The 25,208-nt window shown below is 46.3% G+C and overlaps 1 protein-coding gene and 1 long non-coding RNA gene across 4 annotated transcripts in view; both read right to left on the minus strand.

The window, feature by feature from the left end:
• FLI1 (Fli-1 proto-oncogene, ETS transcription factor) overlaps positions 1-22,291 on the minus strand; it is a 697,892-nt gene extending 675,601 nt beyond the window's left edge. The window contains exons 1-2 of one of the 3 annotated variants that reach the window (XM_078681987.1): positions 20,479-20,920; positions 15,053-15,074 (exon numbers count right to left, since the gene is read on the minus strand). In XM_078681987.1, the coding sequence (XP_078538113.1) occupies positions 15,053-15,070 (18 nt within the window). In that variant the 5' untranslated portion in view covers positions 15,071-15,074; positions 20,479-20,920. Of the gene's footprint in view, positions 1-15,052; positions 15,075-20,478; positions 20,921-21,948 lie in introns of those variants that run through there. The other 2 variants (XM_078681988.1, XM_078681986.1) reach the window with 2 other exon arrangements.
• On the minus strand, positions 15,127-20,470 carry LOC144823457 (uncharacterized). The gene is made up of 2 exons (XR_013608796.1): positions 19,825-20,470; positions 15,127-15,202 (listed from the first exon to the last, which is right to left on the minus strand). It is a non-coding gene; the product is annotated as an uncharacterized LOC144823457 (long non-coding RNA).
• Positions 22,292-25,208: the final 2,917 nt, after the last annotated feature.

Consider the following 25,208-nt stretch of genomic DNA (forward strand, 5'->3'; position numbering starts at 1 on the left):
ATGTTTGAGGCCTCAAATAATCAAGACTGACTGACTTGTGGTGTCTTCTGGCACAGAAGGAATCTCAGCTCTCAACCAGAATTTTTTTCTGATTGGTGATTTAACAGGGTTGTATTGCCCACAGTGAAAGGACAGCCTAAAATAACTCACTAAGTGCAATGGACAGATTCTGCAAGTCTCTCTGCTTGATGGACATGTCTTGGAATTATACCAAATTCCTCCATTCCCCATCTTAAGGATATGTACAATGATAATATAGAGCAAAGTTCCTTATCTTACAACCTACTGAACCCTTTTAACACATGTTATGCAGCCATGCCAGATTCTATTAATTGCCGCCCCCTCCCCACCATCACATACAAACACACACGCCCCTGTCCTCTCTCATATTTACTGGAGACAATAGAAAACAATAATTACAGCAAAAAAATCACTGATATGGCTTTCTTCAGCTTCTGCCTGAAATTGAAGCCCAGCTTACCCCTTTTCATTGTTGTGCTTGGTCAGAGACAGCTCTAGCTGTCTCATCAGCCTAATGAAATTAAAATACATCCATAAATAAATAAAACATGTAGAGGGGAATTTACTCTACCCTCTACATCCATGGGTCTGTTCAGCTATCATTCACATTCTGCTTCTACACTCCACAACAAATAGCATGCGGTAAAACATCAGCACATGAAGGCAACTAACCATCTTGCACTGTGAGTGACAACATTTTTCCTGATCACATGGGCAAATTTGCCTTAAAATGTGCACTTCAGTGCCATGCTGGTGAGGCAGTACTTTAGTTTAGCAATTCTTTTTTTCTTTCCACTTTTTATCAATTTGTTAGTCATTTTGTTTGTTTAAAATAGGTCTCCAGGTTACAGTAATTAAGGGCCAATAGTAGCTTTTCCTTGCACCAATAAGAATCCATATTTCCATGTGATGTGTAGTAAAACTAACAAGCATTTACAATGCAATGGTCTGTTCTTTGTTAAAGTTAGAGCTATTGGCATTGCTCATGACATTATTTTTGTTTTTAAAACATATAAATAAATGGCATTGTCATTTACAATGCCAATAGGTTAATCTCTCGCAAATGCGAGACCTATTGCATTTGCACCCACACACACACAGAGCCACACACACACACACAGAGCCACACACACACACATAGCCACACACACACACACAGAGCCACCCACAAACAGAGCCACACAAACACAGAGCCACACACACACAGAGCCACACACATAGAGCCACACACACACACACACACACACAGAGCCACAGCCACACACAGAGCCACACACACACATAGAGCCACACACACACACACACACACACAGAGCCACAGCCACACACAGAGCCACACACACACACACAGAGCCACACACACACCCACACACACACACACAGAGCCACACACACACAGAGAGCCACACACACACACACAGAACCACACACACACACACAGAGCCACACACACACACACACAGAGCCACACACACACACACACACAGCCACACACACACATGCAGAGAACCACACACAGACAGAGAGTCACACACACACACAGAGCCACACATACACACACACACACAGCCACACATACACAGAGCCACACACACAAACAGAGAGACGCACACACAGAGAGCCACACACACAGAGAGCCACACACACAGAGAGCCACACACACAATCGAGCACAAGCAGGGAGCAGAGGCAAGAAAAACATGAGCACAGCCAGGGAACAGAGGCAAGAAAAACACGAGGACAGCCAGGGAACAGAGGCAATATCAACAGAAGCACAGCCAGGGAACAGAGGCAAGAAAAACACGAGAACAGCCAGGGAACAGAGGCAACTAACACGAGCACAGCCAGGGACCAGAGGCAAGAAAAACACGAGGACAGCCAGGGAACAGAGGCAGGAAAAACACGAGAACAGCCAGGGAACAGAAGCAAGAAAAACATGAGCACGCCGGTAACTAGTAACCAGACAGCATTCACACAGGTTGCCACATCCAAGCCTGGGCGGCCCTGCTGGCGCTGCGCGCTGGCAGACGGCCATGCTGACCTCTGCACGGACTGCAACCATGACACAGGGAAAGGCCGCGAAGCGGGCCGCCAGCCCTCCCTCCCTCCCTCCCTCCCTCCAAAGCCTTTCTCGCTGAATCAGGGCAGGCGAGCTTTAAACCACTCCCCCCACCAGCAGCCTGCCCCTTTCTTCCATGTGAAGCCCAGGCTGCTGGCTTCGAGGCCTGGCGGTGGAGGAGGGAGCAGGAGGGAGCGCAGGGGACGTCGGAGGGCCTCGGCCCAAGAATCCCCAGTGCCTGCCCACCAGCAGCAGCAGCATCGAGGGAAAGCGTCCCCCTACCTGTACCAAGACATCGCCGGTTCCGCGGAGCGCCAGCGGGGCGCCGATCAGGGAGATTCCGGACTGCGGCAGGCTCTGACGAGGGGAAGGGGAGGCACCGTGAGTCAGAATATCTCCGCCCCTCCGTCCGCGAGGGGCTCCAGCTCTGATCGGCACGGGCTGGGGCAGCCAGGGTAGGGAAGAGGGAGGGCACGGAGGGGTTAGGAGGTGGGGAGGAGCACAGTAGGGGCAGGGAGAGAGACAGAGGGAAAGAGAAGAGGTGGGAAGAGACGGGGCAGGAGGAGGGATTGTGAAGAGAAGCGCTCGCCATTTGCATTTAAGCCCCGTCCTTTTCAGACTGGGGGCGTGTTTTTTGTTGAGTGACGGATGACATCATGGATAGAAAGGACAGCAAAAAACACGCCTCTCAATCCAAAATGGAGGGGGCTTAGAGTGACAAGCAAAGCTCTTCTCCAATGGCTGGCCGCCGTTTAGGAAGCCAGCCAATGGAGAAGAGCTGGCTCCTTTACCTCCCTACTCTAGAAACATAAAATCTCAGCAGCGAGACTGCGCAAGCGCAGCCTACGCAAGCCGAGACCAAAAAAGGGGTTGTAAACCAATTGGGGAGATGATGTGGCTGAACAGCTAGATCGGTCGACCTTGAAGCTGGGGAACCGGGTTCAAGTCTTGACAGGGATGCTCAACATCCTGTGATTCTGGGCAAATCATGTAATCTCCCCATGCCTCCCCAAAAAAGTAATGTGTCTGTCTGTAATGCAACTGGTGCTCATGTACAGCACTCTGATACCTGTGGGTCTAATTCGAGCTACATAAAACTACCCCCATCAATACTATTAAATTATATGCAATGGTAAATCTTTTTTTAATTAAAATTAATTTTTGCATTCTTAGGCTCTCCACATATAGGAAGTATGTTTTCTTTTTTGTGGCATATCAGTGCAATATTATTTTTTGAATTAATGATTGCAACAGCGTTACCAAGGCCACACCTAATGGCTTTGCAAATACTAGTTTATCTAGTGCAGCTTCCTGAAGCCACACTGTTATTGTCAGGGAAGTGGAATTATGCGATTCCATTTCACATAAATTATGGATCTGCCGCATTTGCCGCATCATCTGCTGCATAATCTGCAGTTTTTAACAAAAAACATTGTTTCTACCTCAAACAGTTCAAAAGTTAGTAAAATAGTAGCAACACGTGCTGCTGCGCAGTGGAAGGTCTTTTCCAAATGTTGACTTCTCACAGTTCTGTTGCTTATTGCTATGTTTTTTGTGTTAGACTGAAGTGCAACCTATGCCCCGACAGTATTAACAAGTATAAAAATAACAAAATAATTAATATAATCAGGATATGTTCTGCATTACACCGCATACTTTGCCTTTTGTTGCTGCATAATTTGATCAAACCTGCAGCATACATACAGCACCCGATTATTATTAGTTATTTGCATTGGGCTCAAGTCAGTACTCAAATTCTCATGTGGGGCACACACTCGCACAGGCCTGAACACACATGCACATACAAAGCAGTCCGCACACTTTCTTTAAAACACCTTCGTAGAGTATCCACATTCTCTATCTTCCTCTTTCCTTTACACGTAAACGCACACACAAGTTGTTAAACACTCACAGAAAAGGCTCACGCAGGATAAAAGACACTTTTAACTCCTTACCTCCCTTGGCTTCCTTAATTGCCGCTCTCAGCAGGTCTCCTGGCTTCCAGGGTGTGCACAAATGCACACCATAGTGTAAATGTGATTGACAGAGCAGTGTCTGATTGGTATGGACACTGCTCTGTCAAGCTCAGTGTGAAGGTGACATTTTCAAAAACCACACGTCCTAGAAGACATAATGCAACTGAGCTGCTGTTGAACAGTTCATCAGGGGCTCAGCACGGGGCTCCAGGGCCACATTAACTGTCAGAGTACCCTGGGAGCAGGCTCCACCCTGCCGCCACAGAATTAGCAATAAACAGTACATCAGAAATGAGTACCGGTACTCTCCTTGGTGGGGGAGAAGTGCTGGTATTTGAAAGGATAAATATAAGAAGTGCCGATACTCAGTACCGGTGAGTACCAGCCCATTTAAAGCACTGAGGAGAGGATGCTGGGTTGTGGACACTTATTGCATTGTGATGTAGAGTTCTTAACAAGGTGAGTTTTCAACTCTTTCCTAAGTTTGAGCTGCGCCTGGCGGTCCTGATGGATCTGGGGAAGTTGTCCCAGATACTGGATGCATAGATAGAAAAGGCCTGCTGTATTGTTTTTTTTTTTGGTTTTTTACACTTTTTGGTATGCAGTCTGATGGCGTTCTGTCTGCTGGTATGCCAAGAACCACTAATGATCATGAGCCTGTTTGCAAAATATGTTAAATACAGCATCTGCTTTCCATTATCCGTGGCCTGATCCACACAGATTCCTTTTTTGGGAACTCCCATAGATGTTGAGGTTGAGCAAAGTTAAGAGTAAGAGTGGGCTGTTCTCCTTTTGGTTATTTCAGATTAGATGTTAGCATGTCCTCACAGGCATTTCACAGGTTTAGTGCACTTGACTGGGGTATGAAAGTTATCTGTGAGACATCCTCTCACCACATTGAATATGTTGACTACCGAGCAACCTAGGGGACCCAGTGGTTTCTGGCTGGCTCGGACACACCAAAGCCAGGGAGAATCCAACCATCTAGATAGGATGAATACAATACACTTTTGCGATAACCCGTGTTCACCCTTGGCTAGCTTGTCAGAGAGCAGTCAGGCTTACCCTCAGGGTCAAAGTGTAAAGTATGAGCACAACCCCACCCTCGCAACACACTGTGTACGCTCAAAAAGACTTCACACCGAATGTATAAAACACTGGTCTTTGTATTGTACCCCACATTGAAATCAAACTGACATACGCTTTGGAGAAATACTTTACAGTTGTATGCAAATGTAGAACATTCCCATTAGCAGCAGAACAGCATGAAAATATTTGTTCTAGTCACAGGTATTCATTTGTCCCGTTATCCCCTCACCCTCATAAGCAACATAAACCCATATGCATACTTCTCCAAGGTGCTCATAATCCAAGCAGTCCCTCCCAGAATCAAAAGCGACAGAAACATATATGCAAGCTGTTCAGAAGTATTCCACTTTCCCACTAACATGACATTCCCAATATTGCATAACCTAAACAGTTGCAATGGTCAAAAATCACAGGTTCTGACTACGCGTCTTGAACCAGCACCTAAGCCACTCAAAGTACACCAGCCAAAGATACATGTTGCACCTGCTGGCAACACGTTGATTAGATTGTCAGGACCACCAAAAGCAGAAGGACACAGTTACATGTTCTCATCCATCCAAATTAGGTCCGCAGGCACCCAGCAGCAGCTTCACGAGTGCGGGAAGATTATCACGCCTGTACACAAAAAAAGGTGACACCGGAAGATGGCACACTTCCAATTGGGAGAATTGTTCTCTTCCTGTGGAGGTGCGAGCCACAATTGATAGAGACAGCCGTGGGTGCACACAAGCACAGCAATACCCCTCATACCCAGTGATAGTCTTCTCAAAAATAGAGTACTTTATGGCGTCGGTCAGGAAAGAAGGAGCCGGCGACCTCGGACAGACCTTCCGATATCAAGCACTGAAGCATCTGAAGGTCATAGACAGTCTAGGCTGCCAGTTAGGATCACTTGGACTCTGAAAACGTACTCATCGTATGTCACCCCCAGGTGGGTCATTTGACGCTGGTTACAGGCAGGTCGTTCCCCACACCTCAGAGCTCCACCAGATTGTACCAGTGCTCCCGCCCTCGCTGCTGCCACAAGTTTGTGTCAGTCCTCTGCTCTGTTTTCCCCCTTCCGCCTGCCTGCCGCTTCTCTCTTCACTTTTTCATTTGTCACTGCATTTCACCTCTATTGCTTTTATTTGATTTTATCTGCCTCATCTGCTTTTGCTCCTATCTTCTAACTTTCTTATTCTTTGTACTCTGCATTTCTCCTCTTCCCACCGATGCGCCCCCACCCCCTCGCTCACGCATTCGCTCTCCGCACTCGCCCCCCAGCTGCTCCTCCCTACCACCGCCCCTTCTTAATGGCGGCCACTGCGCGGTGAAGAGAGCGACCCTTGACTCTGGTTACAGGCAGGTCGCTCCCCACTCCGCACAGCACCACCAGATTGTGCCTGTGCTCCCGCCCTCGCTGCTGCCGCAAGTTTGCGCCAGTCCTCTCCTCTGTTTTCCCCTTCCGCCTGCCGCTTTTCTCTTCACTTTTTCATTTGTCACTGCATTTCACCTCTATTGCTTTTACTTGATTTTATCTGCCTCATCTGCATTTGCTCCTATCTTCTAACTTTCTTATTCTTCATATTTTGCATTGCTCACCTTCCTTCTGCTGCGTCCCCTGCGACCCGCCCCCCTCGCTCACCCATTCGCTCCCTGCACCCACCTCCCAGCTGCTCCTCCCTCCCACCTCCCCTTCTTAATGGCCGCCGCTGTGCGGCCACGTGCCGCGGGCGCACTACTGGCACAACGAAGGTGCGCCTAAGGCAAGCCCATCTGTGCCCGTCCGTGCCTGGGCCGTGTCCAGCGCCAGACCCCCCGGCCCCCGTGAGCACCACTACACCCGACACACTATGACGCCAACCTCCACCACGCACTCAATGCCGGCAGATCATCCACCTGCTACCAGGCCTCCCCAAAACGTACCCACGGACCCTTCACCTGCCGAAACTGCAGCTTCACCAGCCAACGAACACCTGCACATCCTGCCCCTCCTACCGGGCATGTCTCAACTTGCCCAGATGCATACTACTCAACACCCGCTCAGTCCACAAGCACGCCGTCGAACTCTGGGACCATCGCGACTGATCCTCCCCGGACGTCGCCTTCTTGACGCAGACCTGGATGAACCCCTCCTCTGCGCCCGACATTGCCCTAGCCATCCCGGTCGGCTACAAGATTAACCACAGTGACCGCACCAACAAACCAGGAGGAGGAATTGCCACCGTGCACAGGAATACCCTCAGAATTTCGACCAGCACCGAAGACACACTCAGCACAGCTGAACACCTGCACTTCCAGATCCACATCAATCACAATACCATCCTCAGAGGAACCCTCGCCTGCAGACCCCCGGACCCCGACCACAGTTCAGGGACTCCATCACCAACATCATCAGCATGCATGCACTTGCCTCCACAGACTACATCCTTCTTGGAGACATGAACTTCCACCTCGAGAACGACAACAACAGCAACTCCACCACCCTGATCGACAACCTCGGACTCAAACACTTTGTCACGACACCCACCCACTCTGCTGGACACACGCTTGATCCCATCTTCACTACCAGCAACCATGTCACATTCAGCCACACCACCAAACTCCATTAGACCGACCACCTCTGCACCCACTTTTCCTTCTAGAAACACACCATGAACATCCACCTGCAATGAATCCCACATCGCACCTGGAACAAGGTCACCGACGACCAGCAATTCACCACACTTGCCTGAGACCCACCAACCAACCCCACCGACACAGCTGCCCGAAAGTTCAGGGAATGGATAGACGACTGTGCCAACACTCTCGCCCCGATCAGGAAACCCTCAAACAGACGCACCGACAGGAGGGCCATCTGGTTCACCGTCGACCTCCAGGCTTCCAAGCAGACTTGCCGAAGACTCAAGAAGAAGTGGTGCCACAAACAGACACCATACACCTATGCATGCCTCAAGAACGCCAGCCTCAAGCACCACCAACTCATTTGAACCGCCAAAAGGACCTCCTTCAATGAATGCATCAATAACAATGCGCACATCAGCAACGAGCTCTTCAACATCGTGAAAGAAGTCGCCAACCCAAGCTCCACCTCCAACAATATCCCACCATTGCAAGACCTCTGCGACCCCCTAGCCACCTTCTTCCACCTTAAGATCGCTGACATCCATGACAGCTTCAACACCCAGACGCCCCTGACAGACGTCGACACTTCAGACTTACCGCCCCCCAAGCACACCGGCCTCCTACTCTCCTGGCACCCGTCAACGATGATGGCACTATCAAAATCATGATCACCATCCACTCTGGCTCACCATACGACCCCTGCCCCCACCACATCTTCAACAAAGCGAGCTCCATCATCGCACCCCAACTCCAGAAGATCATTAACAGCACCTTCAAGATCGCCACCTTCCCGGAGAGCTGGAAAAACGCCGAGATCAACGTTCTACTCAAGAAACCTAAGGCGGACCCAAAGGACCTCAAAACCTTTCGGCCCATCTCCCTGCTCCCGTTCCTGGCAAAAGTCATCGAGTAGACTGTCAACAGACAACTGGCCCACTTCCTAGAGGAGAACAACATCCTGGACTCGTCCCAACCCGGTTTCTGCAGCAACCACAGCACCACAGCACCGAACCACCACCGACGGCATAAGGATCCTGCTGGACCACAGCAAAACTGTGGCCCTCATCCTCCTGGACCTCTTAGCCACCTTTGACACCATCTGTCACCACAACCTACACACACACCTCCACGACACAGGGATCCATGACAAAACCCTGGACCTGATCACTTCCTTCCTCACCAGCAGAACCCAGAGAGTCAATCAATCAATCAATCAATCAGAGTACTTGTAAAGCACGCTACTCCCCTGTGAGGGTCTCAAGGCGCTGAGGGGAGGGGGGTGCCGCTACTGCTCGAAGAGCCAGGTCTAGAGGAGTCTTCTGAAGGCGAGTAGATCTTGGGTCTGCCGTAGGTTGGTATTGAGGGTGTTCCAGGTCTTGGCGGCGAGGTAGGAGAAGGATCTGCTGCCGCAGGTCGTTCGTTGGATGCGGGGAACAGCGGCGAGGGCGAGGCTGGCGGAGCCTCCCCCTTTCCGATCCGAAGCCACCAAGATCACCTGCGGCGTACCCCAAGGATCATCCCTCAGCCCGACCCTTTTTAACATCTACATGGCACCACTCACCAACATCATCGGATCGCACGACCTAAACATCATCTTGTATGCCGACGACACCCAGCTGATCCTCTCCCTCACCAAGGAACCGGTCACAGTCAAAACCAACCTCCATGAAGGAATGAAAGCCGTCACAGAATGGATGAAGATCAACCGGCTGTAACTGAATTCTGACAAGACGGAGATCCTCATCCTCGGCCTCACCCCCTCCGCCTGGGACGACTCCTGGTGGTGGGCTACGCTGGGAGCTGCACAGACACCCACCAACCATGAACACAACCTGGGGGTCATCCTGGACTCAATACTCTTCATGATCCAGCAAGTCAACGCTGTCTCCTCCTCTGCATGCTTCGCAAGATCTACAGATGGATCCCCTCCGGAACCAGAAGGATGGTCGCCCAAGCCCTTGTCAGCAGCAGGCTGGACTACGGCAACACCCTCTACGCTGGAACCACTGCCAAACTACAGGAAATACTTCAATGCATGCAGAACGCCTCTGCATGCCTCATCCTCTGCATCGCCCGCCACATCACTGCCCACCTGAGAGACCTGCACTGGCTTCCCATCAACAAGAGGATCACCTTCAAGCTCCTCACCCATGCCCACAAAGCACTCCACAACGCCGGACCAGCATACCTCAACAAACGACTCACCTTCTACACCCCGAACTGCCAGCTTCGCTAAGCTGACCTCGCCACCATCCCACGCATCCACTGAATGACCACCGGTGGCAGATCTTTCTCCCACCTTGCCGCCAAGACATGGAACACCCTCCCCATTCATTTGCGAAAGACCCAGAACCTTCTGGCCTTCAGAAGACTTCTCAAGACCTGGCTGTTTGATCAGTAGCAGCATCCCCCCCTCCCTCAAGCGCCTTGAGACCCTCACGGGTGAGTAGTGCATAAGCATGGGCGGATTTTACGAATTGGCAATCCGCGAACTTGCGTATTTACGGATTCGCAATCCGCAAAATCCGCGAACTCTCGCGAATTTGCGGATTTTTTTTTTTTATGTTCGCAAGGATTTCTGCCAGTTCGCGAGGGTTCTGTACCAGTTCGCAATAGCGAACTTACTTGTCGGCTCGCAACGGCCGTGACTATGTTGTTTCTACATCTGGTTCATCATCACAGGTTCACAGCACCCTCTGTTTCACCACTGCCACCCTCTGGTACACCCATGCCACCCTCTGGTACATCACTGCCACCCTCTGGTTGGTTTATCACTGTAGATTATGGGGGTGAAAAAAAGCAAGCACACCTGCCCTGCTTCAACTGACATGAATTAATTTGGGGTTGGTTAATGTGTCACTGAATTTAAACTTCCAGTCTGGCTGGCACCTGCTTCCTTATCTGTAATTTGCTGAACTCTGAAGGGGCCCCTCAGGAAGCACTACAGGGAATGGTTACTAATGATAAGATTGAACTTTTGCACCTGCTGAGTGCTTTCAGTTTTGTCTGTAATTGCTTTCTGTTGCAGTGTAATTTTTTTAACAGGACCTTTGTTGTATACTTGTAGCTATTCTCTGAGCCTGCTGTGAGGGTCAGAGCAGGGTCATAGAATAGTTGCAAATAGGCAAATGAACTGTCAGACTAGCTTTCAATTGAAATCTGGCCAGAATAGGAATCAAGAATGAAGACTATTTGCAGGGAATCACAACTCAGCCATCTGAGGTCATTGAAAGGAGAATCTTAGCCCCTTGTGAAGTCAATAAATATATAGAAACATCAGAGCCATGTTGGAAAGACACCCAGAGTGTCGACTGTGTTCTATTGTCTCACCTGTGGCAGAGTGTGTGCCATACAAATGCCTCTAACCTAAAGCAATAATCGCTCTCTAGAGCGCTGAGCTTTCAGTGGGCCTCCAACACCTCGAGAATCCCATGTACAGAGATGCTATATATTTATTGTATTGTATTGTTGTATTTATATAGTGCTTACCACCTGCACATCGGGGCGTAAACCGGCGGTGGTGCAAGGGGCTTGTAAATAAGCCCCCTAGAATGCTGTAGCGCTTCTCAAATGGGTTGCACAATTGACTGTGTGGATTGTGTGGTTGGAACTTTGTAGTCTTTCTTTTGAGTCTATGTGGAAAGGTTTTCAGGTAGTGCCTGTCTGAGCAAGAGATGTTCTTACCTTGTCTTTGGACGCAGCACTTAAAGGTGTGAATGGTGAGTGGTGGGAGAGAGAGGGATTGGATCTGTGGGTCCCATTATCATGTTTGTGATCAGTTTATATTTGGAGTCCAAGTTTTATGTGCTGAATAATTATGTATCTGTGTGAAAAAATGGTTTAGCAAAGGATGCGAGAATCAGAGATCTGCATTGATGAGTCAAACCATATGGCATTCTAGTGATATCACTGCTAGAGAATGGGTTGATAGCTCACCTCGTGTGAGCAAACCCTAACGCCTACTAATGATGTCACTGCTTGGGGTGGATAGCCCTCCTCAGATGATCAAGCCCTAAGGGCCCTGTAGTGATTCTAGTGCTAGGGTGCCGGGAGGTGAGAGCACTTGCCACGTGACCAGGCCTTATATTAGAACCAGAAGTGACTTTAAATCTCTGAACGCATATGGCGATGCATACAAAAAAAATCTTGTTTTATGAATTTAAGTGTTACCACGCACCTCCATAGCACTCCAAAAACTACATCGTCATGTACAATTGTGCTGCTGGAACAAACGTTGCTATTTTACTTTTTTTTTAACCCATTATCATTTAGCATTCTTGCAGATCTAGTCAGTTTTCGATTGTAATTTATTTTCATCCGCTCTTCTTCAGTTTCAGAAAAATGTTATCCCTTCACTTTCTTTATTCTTGTAACAAAATGCGCTTCTTCTTTTTTCTTTTTCCCTCTTTCTAATTGTGTTTCCCTCGCTCTGTTCTCTTGCTTTGTTTCCTTTTCGTTATTCCCTGTTTTCCTTGTCTTGTTTCATTGGGTTTTCTGTGTACCTATCTTCCCTTCCGTGCTTTTCTTTCTCTCTCCTTACTTTCTACTTTTTGCGTTCTCCCTGATCAGTTTTGCCTTTCTTTCCTTTTTAATTCATTCCATTAATAGTCTTGTCTTCATTTTACCTATTTATTTCTTCAATTTTTCCTAATTATTGGCTCCTCATCGAGCTAAGAATTTGTTGTGTACCTCCTTTCTTCGCCGTATGCTTTTCATGGTAGCTTAACAATAATATGAATTGTGTTTAGCCGGGGAGGTGAGCTATATTAACAGGACGTAACCCATCGCTCGAAGTACAAAAAAAATACTCAGCTCTTAATGTTACTGCGATGCTGCATGGCGCCGAGATCGACAAGCGTGCAGCATTTGGGCTGTGGTTGTGGGGTTTGCCAGCAGAGCTGGCCCGTGGCGTGGGGTCGTTTTGACTCATACCTCCTTGTGCCAGCACCTCTAATCCCACCTCCCCGCCCAGATATCATGCGTCCCCTGCTGCTCTCAGCAATATCTTGCGCGGCCACGTGCTGCACTTCGCGGCTTCATCAGAGGAGTTCAGCTGAAAAGGGGCGGTCTGTATCTCTATCTCTCTCTCTCTCTGTCAGATCAAGGAGTCTCTCATCAGGGCCCGGAGTCGTCCCAGACTTCACAGCCCCCCTGGAGGGAGCGGCGAGAGTGAGGAGACTGAGGGTAGCCCGTGGCGATGGAAGGCGAGACAGGGGGGTGGAAAGAGGCTTGTTCTGGAGAACAGTGAGGGGGCAGAGAGAAGAAGGCTGGAACTATTATCGGAAAAGCACAAAAATAGAGGAGTGGGATGGGAATGAAATGCTGTGAAAGAGAAGTGTGGATGAGCACAGCAGGGCAGCTAAAGGGGAGGCATATTCTAGGGGAGGATGGGATGTTTAAAGTACTCTCTCAGGCCCGGTGTGAATCGCGGCATCTTGACAGACCTGCGTCTGCCCCTTTTTCCGGGGCACCAGTCCAACCCCTGATAAAAGGGTTTATTGGGTGCCAATGCCATACGAATGGCAGATTACAAGCGATACGATTGCCAGTTATCAGTAGCACCACGCATGTGGGTTGGAGGTCAGTGCATAGTAATAGGTTTTACAGGAAATAATTGCGGTTTCAACAAAATCAAGTTGTTTTTTTGTTTTGTTTTTTAAAGACAGCCTTAAAACCTGTACAATTAAAACCGTGAATACAAAGTGTGCCAGCCCTCCCTCCCCCGACCTCTTTTGAAACCCTTTTGGCCTCACCTCCTGACGCCATGGGCAATAAACTGGGTGGAGTGGGCGCTCTCAACCTACGGGGGTCGTTTAGGGGGAAACAAACTACAATCGTGTCTAGCAGGGTAGCACCACTGCGATGCAGTTCCATTCTATGTCGACGAGCAGGCGATGTGGCCAACTGCAGAGGGCAAAACAGTGCACATTGGAGCTATGTGAAACAATAATGATGCTTCAAAAAGCATCCCTGACAAGATCACCTTGTATTTTCACCCTGACCAGGCAGTCTATGTGCGGGCAAAGAGGCGGAGTACCACCTGAGGAATAAGGAAACGTAGCAAGCAGCTGTGCTCTGTCCCCAGGTTGGCGTCGGAGCGCGTGCCCCTGGAATCCTGTTTATTTTGAATGGGAGGTGAAATTATTACTTCTATCAATCTCATTCTCTCGCTGGTTAATTATCCATGGCACAGGAGACGTGGCTGGTGGCCTGGTGTCTGGGAATGAAAACAAGGTACCTGGTCTGAAATGCCAGCTCTCCGCTTTAGTTAGAAAATGTGTTTATAGTCCCTAACTTGTTTTTTAATTTCTCACTCTTAATTGTCCCCAAAGCAATACAAGTTAAATATCAAATTCAGCTCGACCGAGATTATGCTGCAAAAAATCTCCAGCTCTATTGCTCACAGATGTCGGCATAACAGAATTCCGGCGTTTTCACTCGGTCAAACAGTGTGACCCTGGGCAAAGAGGAGGGCTCATAGGTGCACCGCAGACCCGGGCTCCGTTTTAACGTTAACATGTTATTCACATATGTCTACAGCTGGCGCATTCAACCGTGAACTATTCTACTGGCTAGTGGAGAAAATGCGCTCCAAAGATGTAGGCATGAAAACACAAAGCGCTTAGAAACAACGTGTATTGATCACAACTTTAAACGAATACGAAGTTTCAGCCAAAGCCCTGAAAGAGACAGCTAAATTGAAGACGTTGTGAAGCCACGTATGTAAGCCGCCACTACATGGATCTAAGCACCTCTCAGCGCTGGGAAGCAGAGAGCTCCCCTACCTACCAAATCTGACGCGCCTGATAGAGGACGGTGAGCGCTCACTCAGTTCCACCTTTACAAGCGACTCCAGGCAGCACCCTCAATTTAAGTGATCTTTTTGAGTTTTTATAGGGCGGACTTGACACGAAGGTATCAGAGCTCTTTACATGAGCACCAGTTGCATTACAGACGGACAGATTCATTTTGTTAGACCCGTGAAGATTAAGGGGCTTATTTACCAACCCCTTGCGCCACCCGTACGTCACTTTCCCATGTTACAAATGACGCGAAAGTGGCGCAAGGGGCTTGTAAATAAGCCCCTAAGTGATTTGCCCAGAATCACAAGATGTTGGGCGTCCCTGCCGAGACTCATACCAGCTTTCCCAGCTTCGAGGTCGACCCTCTAGCCAAATGAAGGTGCCACCGTGTTGCCCCCAACTTGTGTCGCTGTACAGCTTCAGCCCCTCCCTCCTGGCCCTTCTCCTAGAGAGCAGGGACCATTTAACCCACCTTCAACCACAGCCCCCGCACGCTCTCACCTTAATGGTCCCGTCCATCTGGAGCAGTGTAAAGTGACGGTTCTCTTGTTGAAAGTAATATACAGGAGACGTCGTTGAAGTCTTTAAGTGGGTTTATTAAGATAAACCAAAACACATCACAGGAGCACATCCACACCCGGTAAACTCCAACTGTAGAAGTGACAAACTCACAGTTGAAGCTTACAGGTAATCATTGCCACGAGAGACGCGTCTCTTGAAAGATAACATTCTTCAAGAGATGCGCGTGATAATATACATCATGAGAAACTATGCACGTGATAAGCATTTACTTGAATTCTACGAACTCTACATCTCCTCTCTCCTTATCAAATAAAGAAATTGAAAGAAAACTTAACTACTAGAAATGAAACTTAACAAAAATAATAATCTCTAAAGCGAGTGGGAAAAGAGCAGTTTCTATGAGTTCTAGATGCATTATCAGAAGTTTGGCAAGCAGTACTATCATTTTCAACATCGTCAGTAAGAGTAAGTGACATTTCAATGGGAGGTGAAGTTTCCTCATCAGAAACTGGAGTAACTTGAGAATAAGAAGAAATGTCACTAGGAGTTGGACATTCTAATTGTGGTAAATCAAGAAAAGACCCAGAATGACTTTCATTTTCACTCTTGGTTCTGAGGATGCTCTTGGCTTGGTCAGAAGTTAATTTGACAAGTGAACGTTTATTACGCCATCCTCTCTTATCTAAAAATAAAGAACCTTTGGACACTTTAAGTACTTGAGTAGGGAGTGAAAAATTTAGAAAGGCCTTTTTTAATTCTATCTACAGACTTAAACATGACCCAATCACCTACTGCAAAAATTTCAGGGTTAGAGACAACTTTGGCATTAAAATTCCGTGTTTGTACTGCTTGTTGTTTCTCAACATTATTCTTAAGTTTTGTTCTGTCAGAACATGCTAAACAAACAGTTTTCTCTGGAATCAGATTTTTAATCCAGGAAGGACAAACAGTATTATGTGGGCTTCTTTTCTTAAGTAATCTGAAAGGTGATAAGCCTGTGGTGGAGTGTGGTGTAATTAGGTATGCCCAAACTTTCTCTCTTAGAAAAATTTCTACATTTTCTTTACATGAATAAGCAGTCTGAATGCCCTCTTTTAAAAATCGATTCATTCGTTCAATTAAACCATTTGATGTAGGAGAATATAGGGCTACTCTCAAGTGTTTTATGTCAAATTTCTTGAAAAATTCCTCTATGACGTTAGAACAAAAATGCGAACCATTGTCGCTAACAATTTCTTTGGGAGGTCCTTCCATCCTAAAAATCCTTTGTAAAAATCTTATAGCTGAAGCAGAATCAGGGTTAGTACAAAAATCAAAATCAAACCATTTGGAGTAATAGTCTATAACAGAGACAATGTAACGTTGATTTTGAGGCAAAATTTCAAAGGGTCCTGAAAAATCAATGGCTAGCTTGAACCAGGGGTCATCAGGAATAGGAACATTATGTAAAGATACATTTCGTAACTTCCAGTGTTTATCAGAAGCTAAACAAATGCTACAGGTATCAATCCAATCATTTACATTCTTTTCCATAGCTGGCCACCAAAAATGCTCTTTTAATTTGCGTGAGGTACCACCTACCCCTAGATGACCTTGATGCGCAGTGAAAAATAATTTTTTGCGCAAAATTAAAGGTGGAATGCAACGGTCATCTCTAAAAATTATTCCATTAACAATTGTTAATTCTTCAGAAACCTGTGCAAAGGATTTTAAAGGGGCGGGAAGAGAACGAATTTTGGGCCAGCCTGAGATTATAAGGTTTTTTACTGCCATAAGAGTTTCATCTTCAGTGTAGCATTTGAACCAATCCTCTTCAGAAATAGAAAGAGGAGAGAGAATTAAGTCCTCTAAGGAGGCAACAACGCACTCAATATCATTTCCAAGTACGTCATTATTATTTTCTAATGGCAATCTAGAGAGAGCATCAGCTCTCATATTTCTGCCTCCAGCAATGTGGTGAATGCTGAAATTGAAGTCATTTAATTTTGAAAGGATTCTAACTAACCTTGAAGAGGCTTTGCCAGTGCCATTCCCATTTAGAAGATGTATTAAAGGTTTGTGGTCAGTGTATAATAAAAATTGAGAGCCCCAAATGTAAATCTTAAATTTTTCTACAGCCCATACACAACCTAGGGCTTCTCTTTCAATGGTGCTGTAATTGTATTCCGCACTGCTGAGTGATTTTGACGCAAAACCAATGGTATGTTCTACTGAACCTTTCCATTGACAAAGGACAGCACCAAGGCCTTTTTGACTTGCGTCTACAAAAATGCCACATTTGAGACCTGGTGTAAAGGATGAAAGAGCTGGAGAATTTATGATGACCTTTTTGATGTTATTAAAGGCCAAATCTGCTTCATCATTCCACAAAAATGAAACATCCTTTTTCATTAAAATTCTAAGAGGCTGAACCAATTGAGAATAATTCATCACAAATCTCGAATAATATTCGGTGAGACCAAGAAAGGATCTCAAATTATCTTTGTTGTTTGGAATGGGTACATCTTGAATGGCCTGAGTAAGGGAAAGTTTAGGTTTGATACCTATGGTAGAGATGGAATGACCTAAATAGTCTAATTCTTCAACAAAAAACTTGCATTTTTTTGTACCAAGGGTGATACCAACATCCCTGAAGCGAGATAAAACAACATATAAGTCTTTAACATGTTCATCAACATTTTTGGAATGAATTAAAACATCATCTTGATATGCTTGTACATTCTTAATATTGCATAAAACGCTGTTCATAAATTTTTGAAAAACACTTGCGGCACTTGCTAAACCAAAGGGGAGTCTTAGATATTTAAAGGCTCCAAAAGGAGTAATAAACGTGGTAAGTTCAGATGAACATTTGGTTAAGGGAATTTGGTGGTATGCACTCCTTAAGTCTAAAAGCGTAAACAATTTAGAATCAGCAAGTCCAGTGAGAAGTTCTTGAATTTTGGGTAATGGATAACAGTCAATCAAAATATTTTGATTTAATGATCGAAGGTCGGTATACAAACGAATGCTGGAATCTTTTTTTTTAACAACTACGATCGGACTGACCCATAAAGATGAGTCAACAGCTTCAATTATTTTCTCATCAACCATCTTCAAAATTACCTTTTTCAAATCATCTCTTACATTAAGAGGAACATTCCTCAATTTGTGTATGACAGGAATAGCATTGGGTTTAAGGCGAATGTGATGTTCATAGTTTTTAATCTTACCAACTGAATCATTGAAGACTTCTGGAAAATCTGAAATGATTTTGTTAATTATTCCTACATCAATGAAATTAACGAAGGATACATCACATTGTTCATTTATCTGAACGGGGCAATCAGAACCAGGGACTAGCTTGAGACCCATTTTGGCAAGATCTTGCCATCCAACAATGCATTTTCCATTAGTAGCAACATATACTTTTGTATATATTTTTCTACCTAAACAAATTATGCTAGTAATGAAATATCCCCACATTTCAATGCTTTTTCCAGCATATGCTTTTGGTATGATATCCAATGGTTCAAGGGCAATCTTGGAAGACCAGTGAGTATTGAATAGTAATTCAGAGATAATGGTCACGGGGGCACCGGAATCTGCCATCATGTCAATTGTTAAATGATCAACAATTACCTGGCAAGTTGGATCTTTTGCGTGTGCCAGACCATTGGAATCAACCATGCAAATAGAAACTGAATGAATAGAAAGAATTTCTTTTTCAACTAAGTTTCTATTGGGAGCAACAATTTCAACAGTGTTAATAGTGGTATTTTTCATTTCAGTGTTAATAAATTCGACATCATCAGAGTTTTCACCTGTAATGTAAGAAATATTATTAATCTGAGAAATCTTACGATTACGACAAACGGTTTGAAAATGCCCTATTTTTTGACAAAAAGTGCACTTTTTTCCTTGAGCTGGACAAATTGGGCTGTTACTTAAGTGTGTTTTCGAACCACAACGAAAACAAAAGGTATTTGTTCTTCTTTGAAAAGGTTTCTGAAAGGGCTTATTTCTAGTATATAAAGCATTAATATTTGTATCAGGTTGAATGAGAGAAGAAGTTTCAGTAATGCATTTTGACGATACAATGGACCTTTCAATACCTTTAGCTATTTCTAATACTTCAGATAAGGAAGGGTCTCTACAACTCAATATTCTTTCTTGAATTTTCTTGTGACAGCAATTATACACGAATTGATCTCTCAATGCAGTTTCAAGGTAAGTTCCGAAACTGCACTCAGCAGCAAGGTTTCTTAAAGCAGATATGAATTCTTCAATAGATTCATCTTGTTCCTGACGTCTTTTCATGAAATTATAACGTTCGAGTATGACACTAGGTAGTTCAAGGAATTTTCTTTTCAATTTTAAAACTGCAGCAGAATATTCATTAATGTCACCTCCACCACTAGAGGATGGAAGAGGGTTGGGAAGATTGTTGAAGATTTGTCTGCCCTCTTTACCTAAGTTGCTGTAAAGTATTGCCAATTTCCTTTTAGGAGAGTATTCATCAGCTCCTATGGCAATTAAATAACTTTCAAAGTTTTGAAACCAATGTCTCCAAGGTTCTTTAGGTTTCCCAGGTACTGGTAAAAAATAATTTAATGTAACTATTTGCTGGCTCGTGGCCATTTCGCTTATTGCAATGTAATGTTGAAAAGACAAAATTTGTAAAATTAAAATTTACTGAAAGTTGTTTAAATATTCCTTTAGAATCCTCAAAAAGAGGTAAAATTCAATATATTTCTTTAAAAACCGCTCACCGTAAATCCTTTAAATGAGTAAACGCGGTTGTTTCCCTTCTGATCTCTCCGATCGGTAACTGGTTGTTATGGTAACGTGGAAACAAATTAAAATGGCCTCCAAGCGTAACCACGCTCCTACGCATGCGTGATGACGTGTTAGGAACGAGATGATGATCTCGTTAACGTCATAAATGACGCGCAGTAGGGTCCGTCAACAATTGTAGAAATGCATAAAATTATGCAAAATTGCGAGGAGACGGCCAATCGGCGGCGGATTTTTCCGTAGTGAAGCTTGTGGAGGTCTTGGAGTCGGCGGTGAGGGTAGTGGGATCGTGCAAGGTAGGTGATGTGCTTTTTCTTTGGTGAAATGGAGGTCCTCGTCGCCAAATGTAAAGTGACGGTTCTCTTGTTGAAAGTAATATACAGGAGACGTCGTTGAAGTCTTTAAGTGGGTTTATTAAGATAAACCAAAACACATCACAGGAGCACATCCACACCCGGTAAACTCCAACTGTAGAAGTGACAAACTCACAGTTGAAGCTTACAGGTAATCATTGCCACGAGAGACGCGTCTCTTGAAAGATAACATTCTTCAAGAGATGCGCGTGATAATATACATCATGAGAAACTATGCACGTGATAAGCATTTACTTGAATTCTACGAACTCTACAAGCAGTCAGCCAGTTGGCCCCACATTGGGTCACCGTCACCCTGGGTAAGAACAGCAGCCCCTTCCAGTGTGGTCCCCTGTCTCCCTCTCGTGACACAGAAAGGGCAGAGGACAGTTAACCGAATAGGCCTGTGTTTTTTCTCTCTCTTTCGGCTAAATTTGGGAAGTGAAGTCACTGGCGCTGGGAAGGAAGCAGCCTGGTCCTGCCTTCAAGCCTCTCGGACCCGTCCGCGCACAGGATACGTGTTCTCTGCAGATAAGGGGCGCAGCACAATGGAAGCCTTCGGCATCCCTCCCGGGCGCCGTGTGCCCTTTCCGAGGATGTCTCTACAGGATGCCCGAGCAGGAAGTGTGTGCGTTGAACGTTCAGTCTTTAATGCACATATTTTGCAATCGTTACTGGCTCGGCTGCAGCGCCTGAGTCACACACCCCGTCGCGTCCCACAGATTTCTCTACTGATGATTTTCCAGTAAAAGACTGGAATGTTGTGACTTGTGTCGCTCTTGAGCATTACATGAAACCCTCTTGGGTTTAATATTTGATGTTTTAAGCAATGCAGAATATCGCGGACTTATATCATTTCACAAGATAAAATTAGAATGTGTAGCACCTTGAAACTAGGGTTCTACGCCTCCAAGCTTATTATTATTTTATTATTATTAAGAATTAATATTGATATTAGTAGGAGTAGTAGTATTTGTGGTGATAGTAGTAGAACTTTTACTATTCACGGTAATATTAGTGTTATTATTGTTAACGTTCGTACTGCTATACTTACGTTTGCTTTTATTTTACCCTTATACACACACATCTAGAAAAATTCTATATAATCTTTTCAAATATGCAGAATATGTTTTGTTTTATACCAGTTGCTTTTCAAATTGTTCTCTTGTGAGATTTAGAGTCAACCTTCCCACCACAAACACAATTGTGTATAATTCATTGGCCGACAAACACACGACAACGCTGCAGTAAGTGGATAAAGGTTGCATATGGCCATACGTAGTTTCGAAGCGGCCGTGATGTTATATACAGCCAACTTCCATCGTCACCCGTAAAGTGTTTATTACATTTTAAACTTGAAAGTCAAGGCTATATCCAGATCGTAATTAAAGATTACATTTCTGTTGCCAAAAATATGCTGTTTGGTTTGCAGATACTATCTAGTTCTGACATATTTTTCAGTGAAGAGGCTTCACAATCTATGAAATCAATGAACGTTCTATTTACAAGACAGACAGGTGTGTTTCCATTCCATGTAAAATGTATATTAAGCGTGGTATTTTTGCGCATTATATAGCAGCAAGTGAACCTACCCACTCACACAAAATTAACATGACAAGGCAGATCACAAAATACGAAAAAACTATAAGTGAAAAGTCGCCCCTTAAAACTCAGAACAAAATGGGTGTATGCAATTCGGTGCTTTAAATGCATGAGTGCGTGTTCGCTAGCAGCAGGCACCTTTACCTTCTCCAGAGTGGGTTCGTCTAGCCTCATCAGGGAGCTCTGGGGGCTCAGGTAATATTAGGAATCCACCTCTTTTTCCAGTTTCGCCCAGTTACACAGCAGTCTAAGGCCCACAAAACATCGAGTGAATGAATGATGGCGGAAGCACACGGTCTGTGAACCCCACAGTCGACCTGGGAGCGTGCGAGATGTTTTATTCCCCACAAGGGCCTTCTAGGTAGAGTATAAGTTCGCCTGGGTCCTTTCCAGGGGAGATTTTTCTCCTCTTTTGCTCGTTTTCTCATTCCATTCTTCCTTCGTCGCTCCACTTTCTCCTGTCGTCTTACGTCTCCGTCGCTATGTCTGTACTCTTTCTCCTGTTCTTGCTGTCTGCATCTCTCGTATCTTTCACTCTTCTTCCTTCTCCCCCTCCCTCCCTCCCCCACCTCTCCAACTCTCTATATAATTGCTTCCCTTCCGTTCTCCACTCCTCTCAGACGCATTTCAGTTACTATTTCTCTCCCTCATTCTCCTCTTTCCTCAATGGCACTCGCTGTATTATAACAATATGTCTCCTCCTATTTCTTTCCCTAGGTCCCCCCACACTTTCATATACCTCCTCAGCACCTTCCTCCTTCTTTCTCAGATCTCATACTGCCACTTCTATCTTCCTCATCACCGCGCTTGTTCTCTTCCCATGGTATCGTTTTCCTGAAATCGGACTTAATCCTGCATTTCACCCTTTTCTAATCTTTTCTCTTTTACTGTACGTCTTCCGCCTTTACTTTCGTCTCTTCATCTCTCACGCCTTCCATCACTGAATATGTTCGACTCCCTTTGCCACCACCTCCTCCTTCACACTTTCTCCTCCCTCTTTCTTCTTCTGCCTCCCTTTTTTTAACTTTTACTCCTCTACCTCATTTTTTTCATTTCTTTTCCCGCCTTCACATTTTCGAGGTAACTTTCCCTCGGTGTTTTTTTATTCCCGCGCACTCTATTTTCCCATCTTTCTGTCGCCCCCTTCTTGTCGCCCCTTGAAATTAGCCTCATCAATTCAAGTCCAATTTGCAGAGCAGATGTAGACGGGGCAGACGTGGCCAGACCAGGGGGCCGGTCTGCTGAAATCCAGGAGGGCTTTCAGCTCTGTATCCAGCCACGGTACAGAAGTGGAGAGTGGGAATGGGGATGTGGGGGGTGAGCCCCCCCTCCCACACACACACACCTCTGTCTGCCTTCCTACAATCCAGGGGTCTGCCGGTTCCCCCGAGGAAAGGCACATCTGGATGCAGCTAGCCGGGGTCAGGGCCCCCTGTGCCGTGGGCCACAAAGACTGGAACTCAATTAAAAAGAAATGTCAGCTAACCTCTCACTCCCCGGCGCTCTCTCCCTCCCCCTCGTCCCGGCCTGTCTCTTTAATGTTCCCACATGGCAGCTGTATGTATTCAGAGCGACTGCGGAGAGGCGAAAGCGGGGGAAATGAATTGCGTCCTTTCCAACCCAAGACTGGTTCCGTTTCCGCACACTGGGAAAAGGTGGACGTTTGCGGGGTTACCCGACACACTTGTACCCTTCCTCAGCAGCACAGGAAAAGTGTGAGACCTGGAGGTGGGTTCTTGTGTGAAGAGTCTCCTATTTTTATTTTAAAAGTTTTATACAGCGCTAGCTTGACCCGTATGTATCAGAGCGCTTTACATACTTTACTGGCAATACATTCGTGCCAATATGCTGCTTCCGAAAAAGATCATGAATTTGCTGCGATGTAGGCAAATCACACTTTGGCTAGTGTTTTGGGCAGTATATTGGGGATAAATGCGAACCGTGAAGCACGTTTAAAAGTTTCGCTTTAGCGTTCAAAAGCTCCGTGCTTTTGGCACCCGTGAGCTGCGCAAGATCTGACTTGTGGACTGAACTGCTCCTGGCTGTTCAAGGCAGTGGGAAGTGGTAAAACATAAAACGATGCCCCCCCCCCTCTACAAAAGCTGCCATAACATTTTAATTAAACGCGTTTAATACGAATATACAAGCCTCTTGAGGTAAACGGGAGTACCCCTTTATCCTGAGCTCTAGAGGCCTGGCTGTATTCTGCCCCTTAGGAAAGACAGGCTTTGCCTGAATTTCATATCTCCTCCCTGTGGAGGCAATTCCAGGTTGGGGGAGGGGGGCGGTCGACCGTATCGACGTTTGCAGCCAGGGGTTTGTGGGCCGAGTGGTGCAGTCCGGGCCCAATTTGGCTCTCTTTGGGCTCCAATTGGACTACGGGGCGGGGTTACTTAGGGACCGGATCCCCCAGCATGCTCCACGCCCTCCCGTAACCCACCAATTAATTAAAACTTGAGATTGGGTGGGTGTAAAAAACGGCCATGTTTAATATCAACACACATAAACATGACGTTGCATAATTATCAAAACGTTATTAAAAACTTCATCATCAGAACACAAAAATTAAACTGTACATTACCATTATGCATCTTCCATCAGAATGTCAGTATCCCCCCAGCACCAAGGGGCCCTCTGGCCAGGCTCTCCCCAGGAAGCGATGCCCACACGAGGTGCAACCCACCTGCGCCACAGAGTGATGGGCCCCAGCCCTCGAGACCTTGTCCGCCATTTCCAGGGCACCACAACTCGTCCACCAGGTTGCCCAGGATCCCAGGAGGCTCGTACCTGTCGCCCTAGCCTCCCCAACCGGTGGTCTCCATCCCCCTGTGGAGAGCTTACCTTCTCTCCCCTCAGTGCTGGCCTAAGGGAGTGCTCAAGGTGGACTCCCGTCTATGCCATCTATCTAGATCAGTGTTCCAATGTCTCTTTTCCGCCACACCCTTTCGAACTACTTAGCTAAGGGACGGGTGGGTGGGAGTTAAATAAAACAGGCTAACGAGCCTGGGGGTAGGGGTCCAGCAGGTGCGAGCAGGTCACGACGCAGGCGAGGAAAGAGGCCGATTGAGTTGAGACTGTGACCTAAATAGGTCGCGGCCTCTGACCCCGCCCGCGCCGGAAATGCGTCACCGCTGGCCAACCGGAAGGACTTCCTCCAACCCGGTCGCCTCCCATAGGGTGGCCGACCGGCTACTCTCACCAAATGGGGTGCGTGGGCCGGGGGGCCGGCCCCTAAAGGCGGGCTCGTCTAGCCTCGCCCTTGTCATAGGGACCGGATCCCCCAGCATGCTCCACGCCCTCCCGTAACCCACCAATTAATTAAAACTTGAGATTGGGTGGGTGTAAAAAACGGCCATGTTTAATATCAACACACATAAACATGACGTTGCATAATTATCAAAACG

The sequence above is a fragment of the Lissotriton helveticus genome, chromosome 3_1 (assembly GCF_964261635.1).
Source record: "Lissotriton helveticus chromosome 3_1, aLisHel1.1, whole genome shotgun sequence".
Taxonomy (NCBI): domain Eukaryota; kingdom Metazoa; phylum Chordata; class Amphibia; order Caudata; family Salamandridae; genus Lissotriton; species Lissotriton helveticus.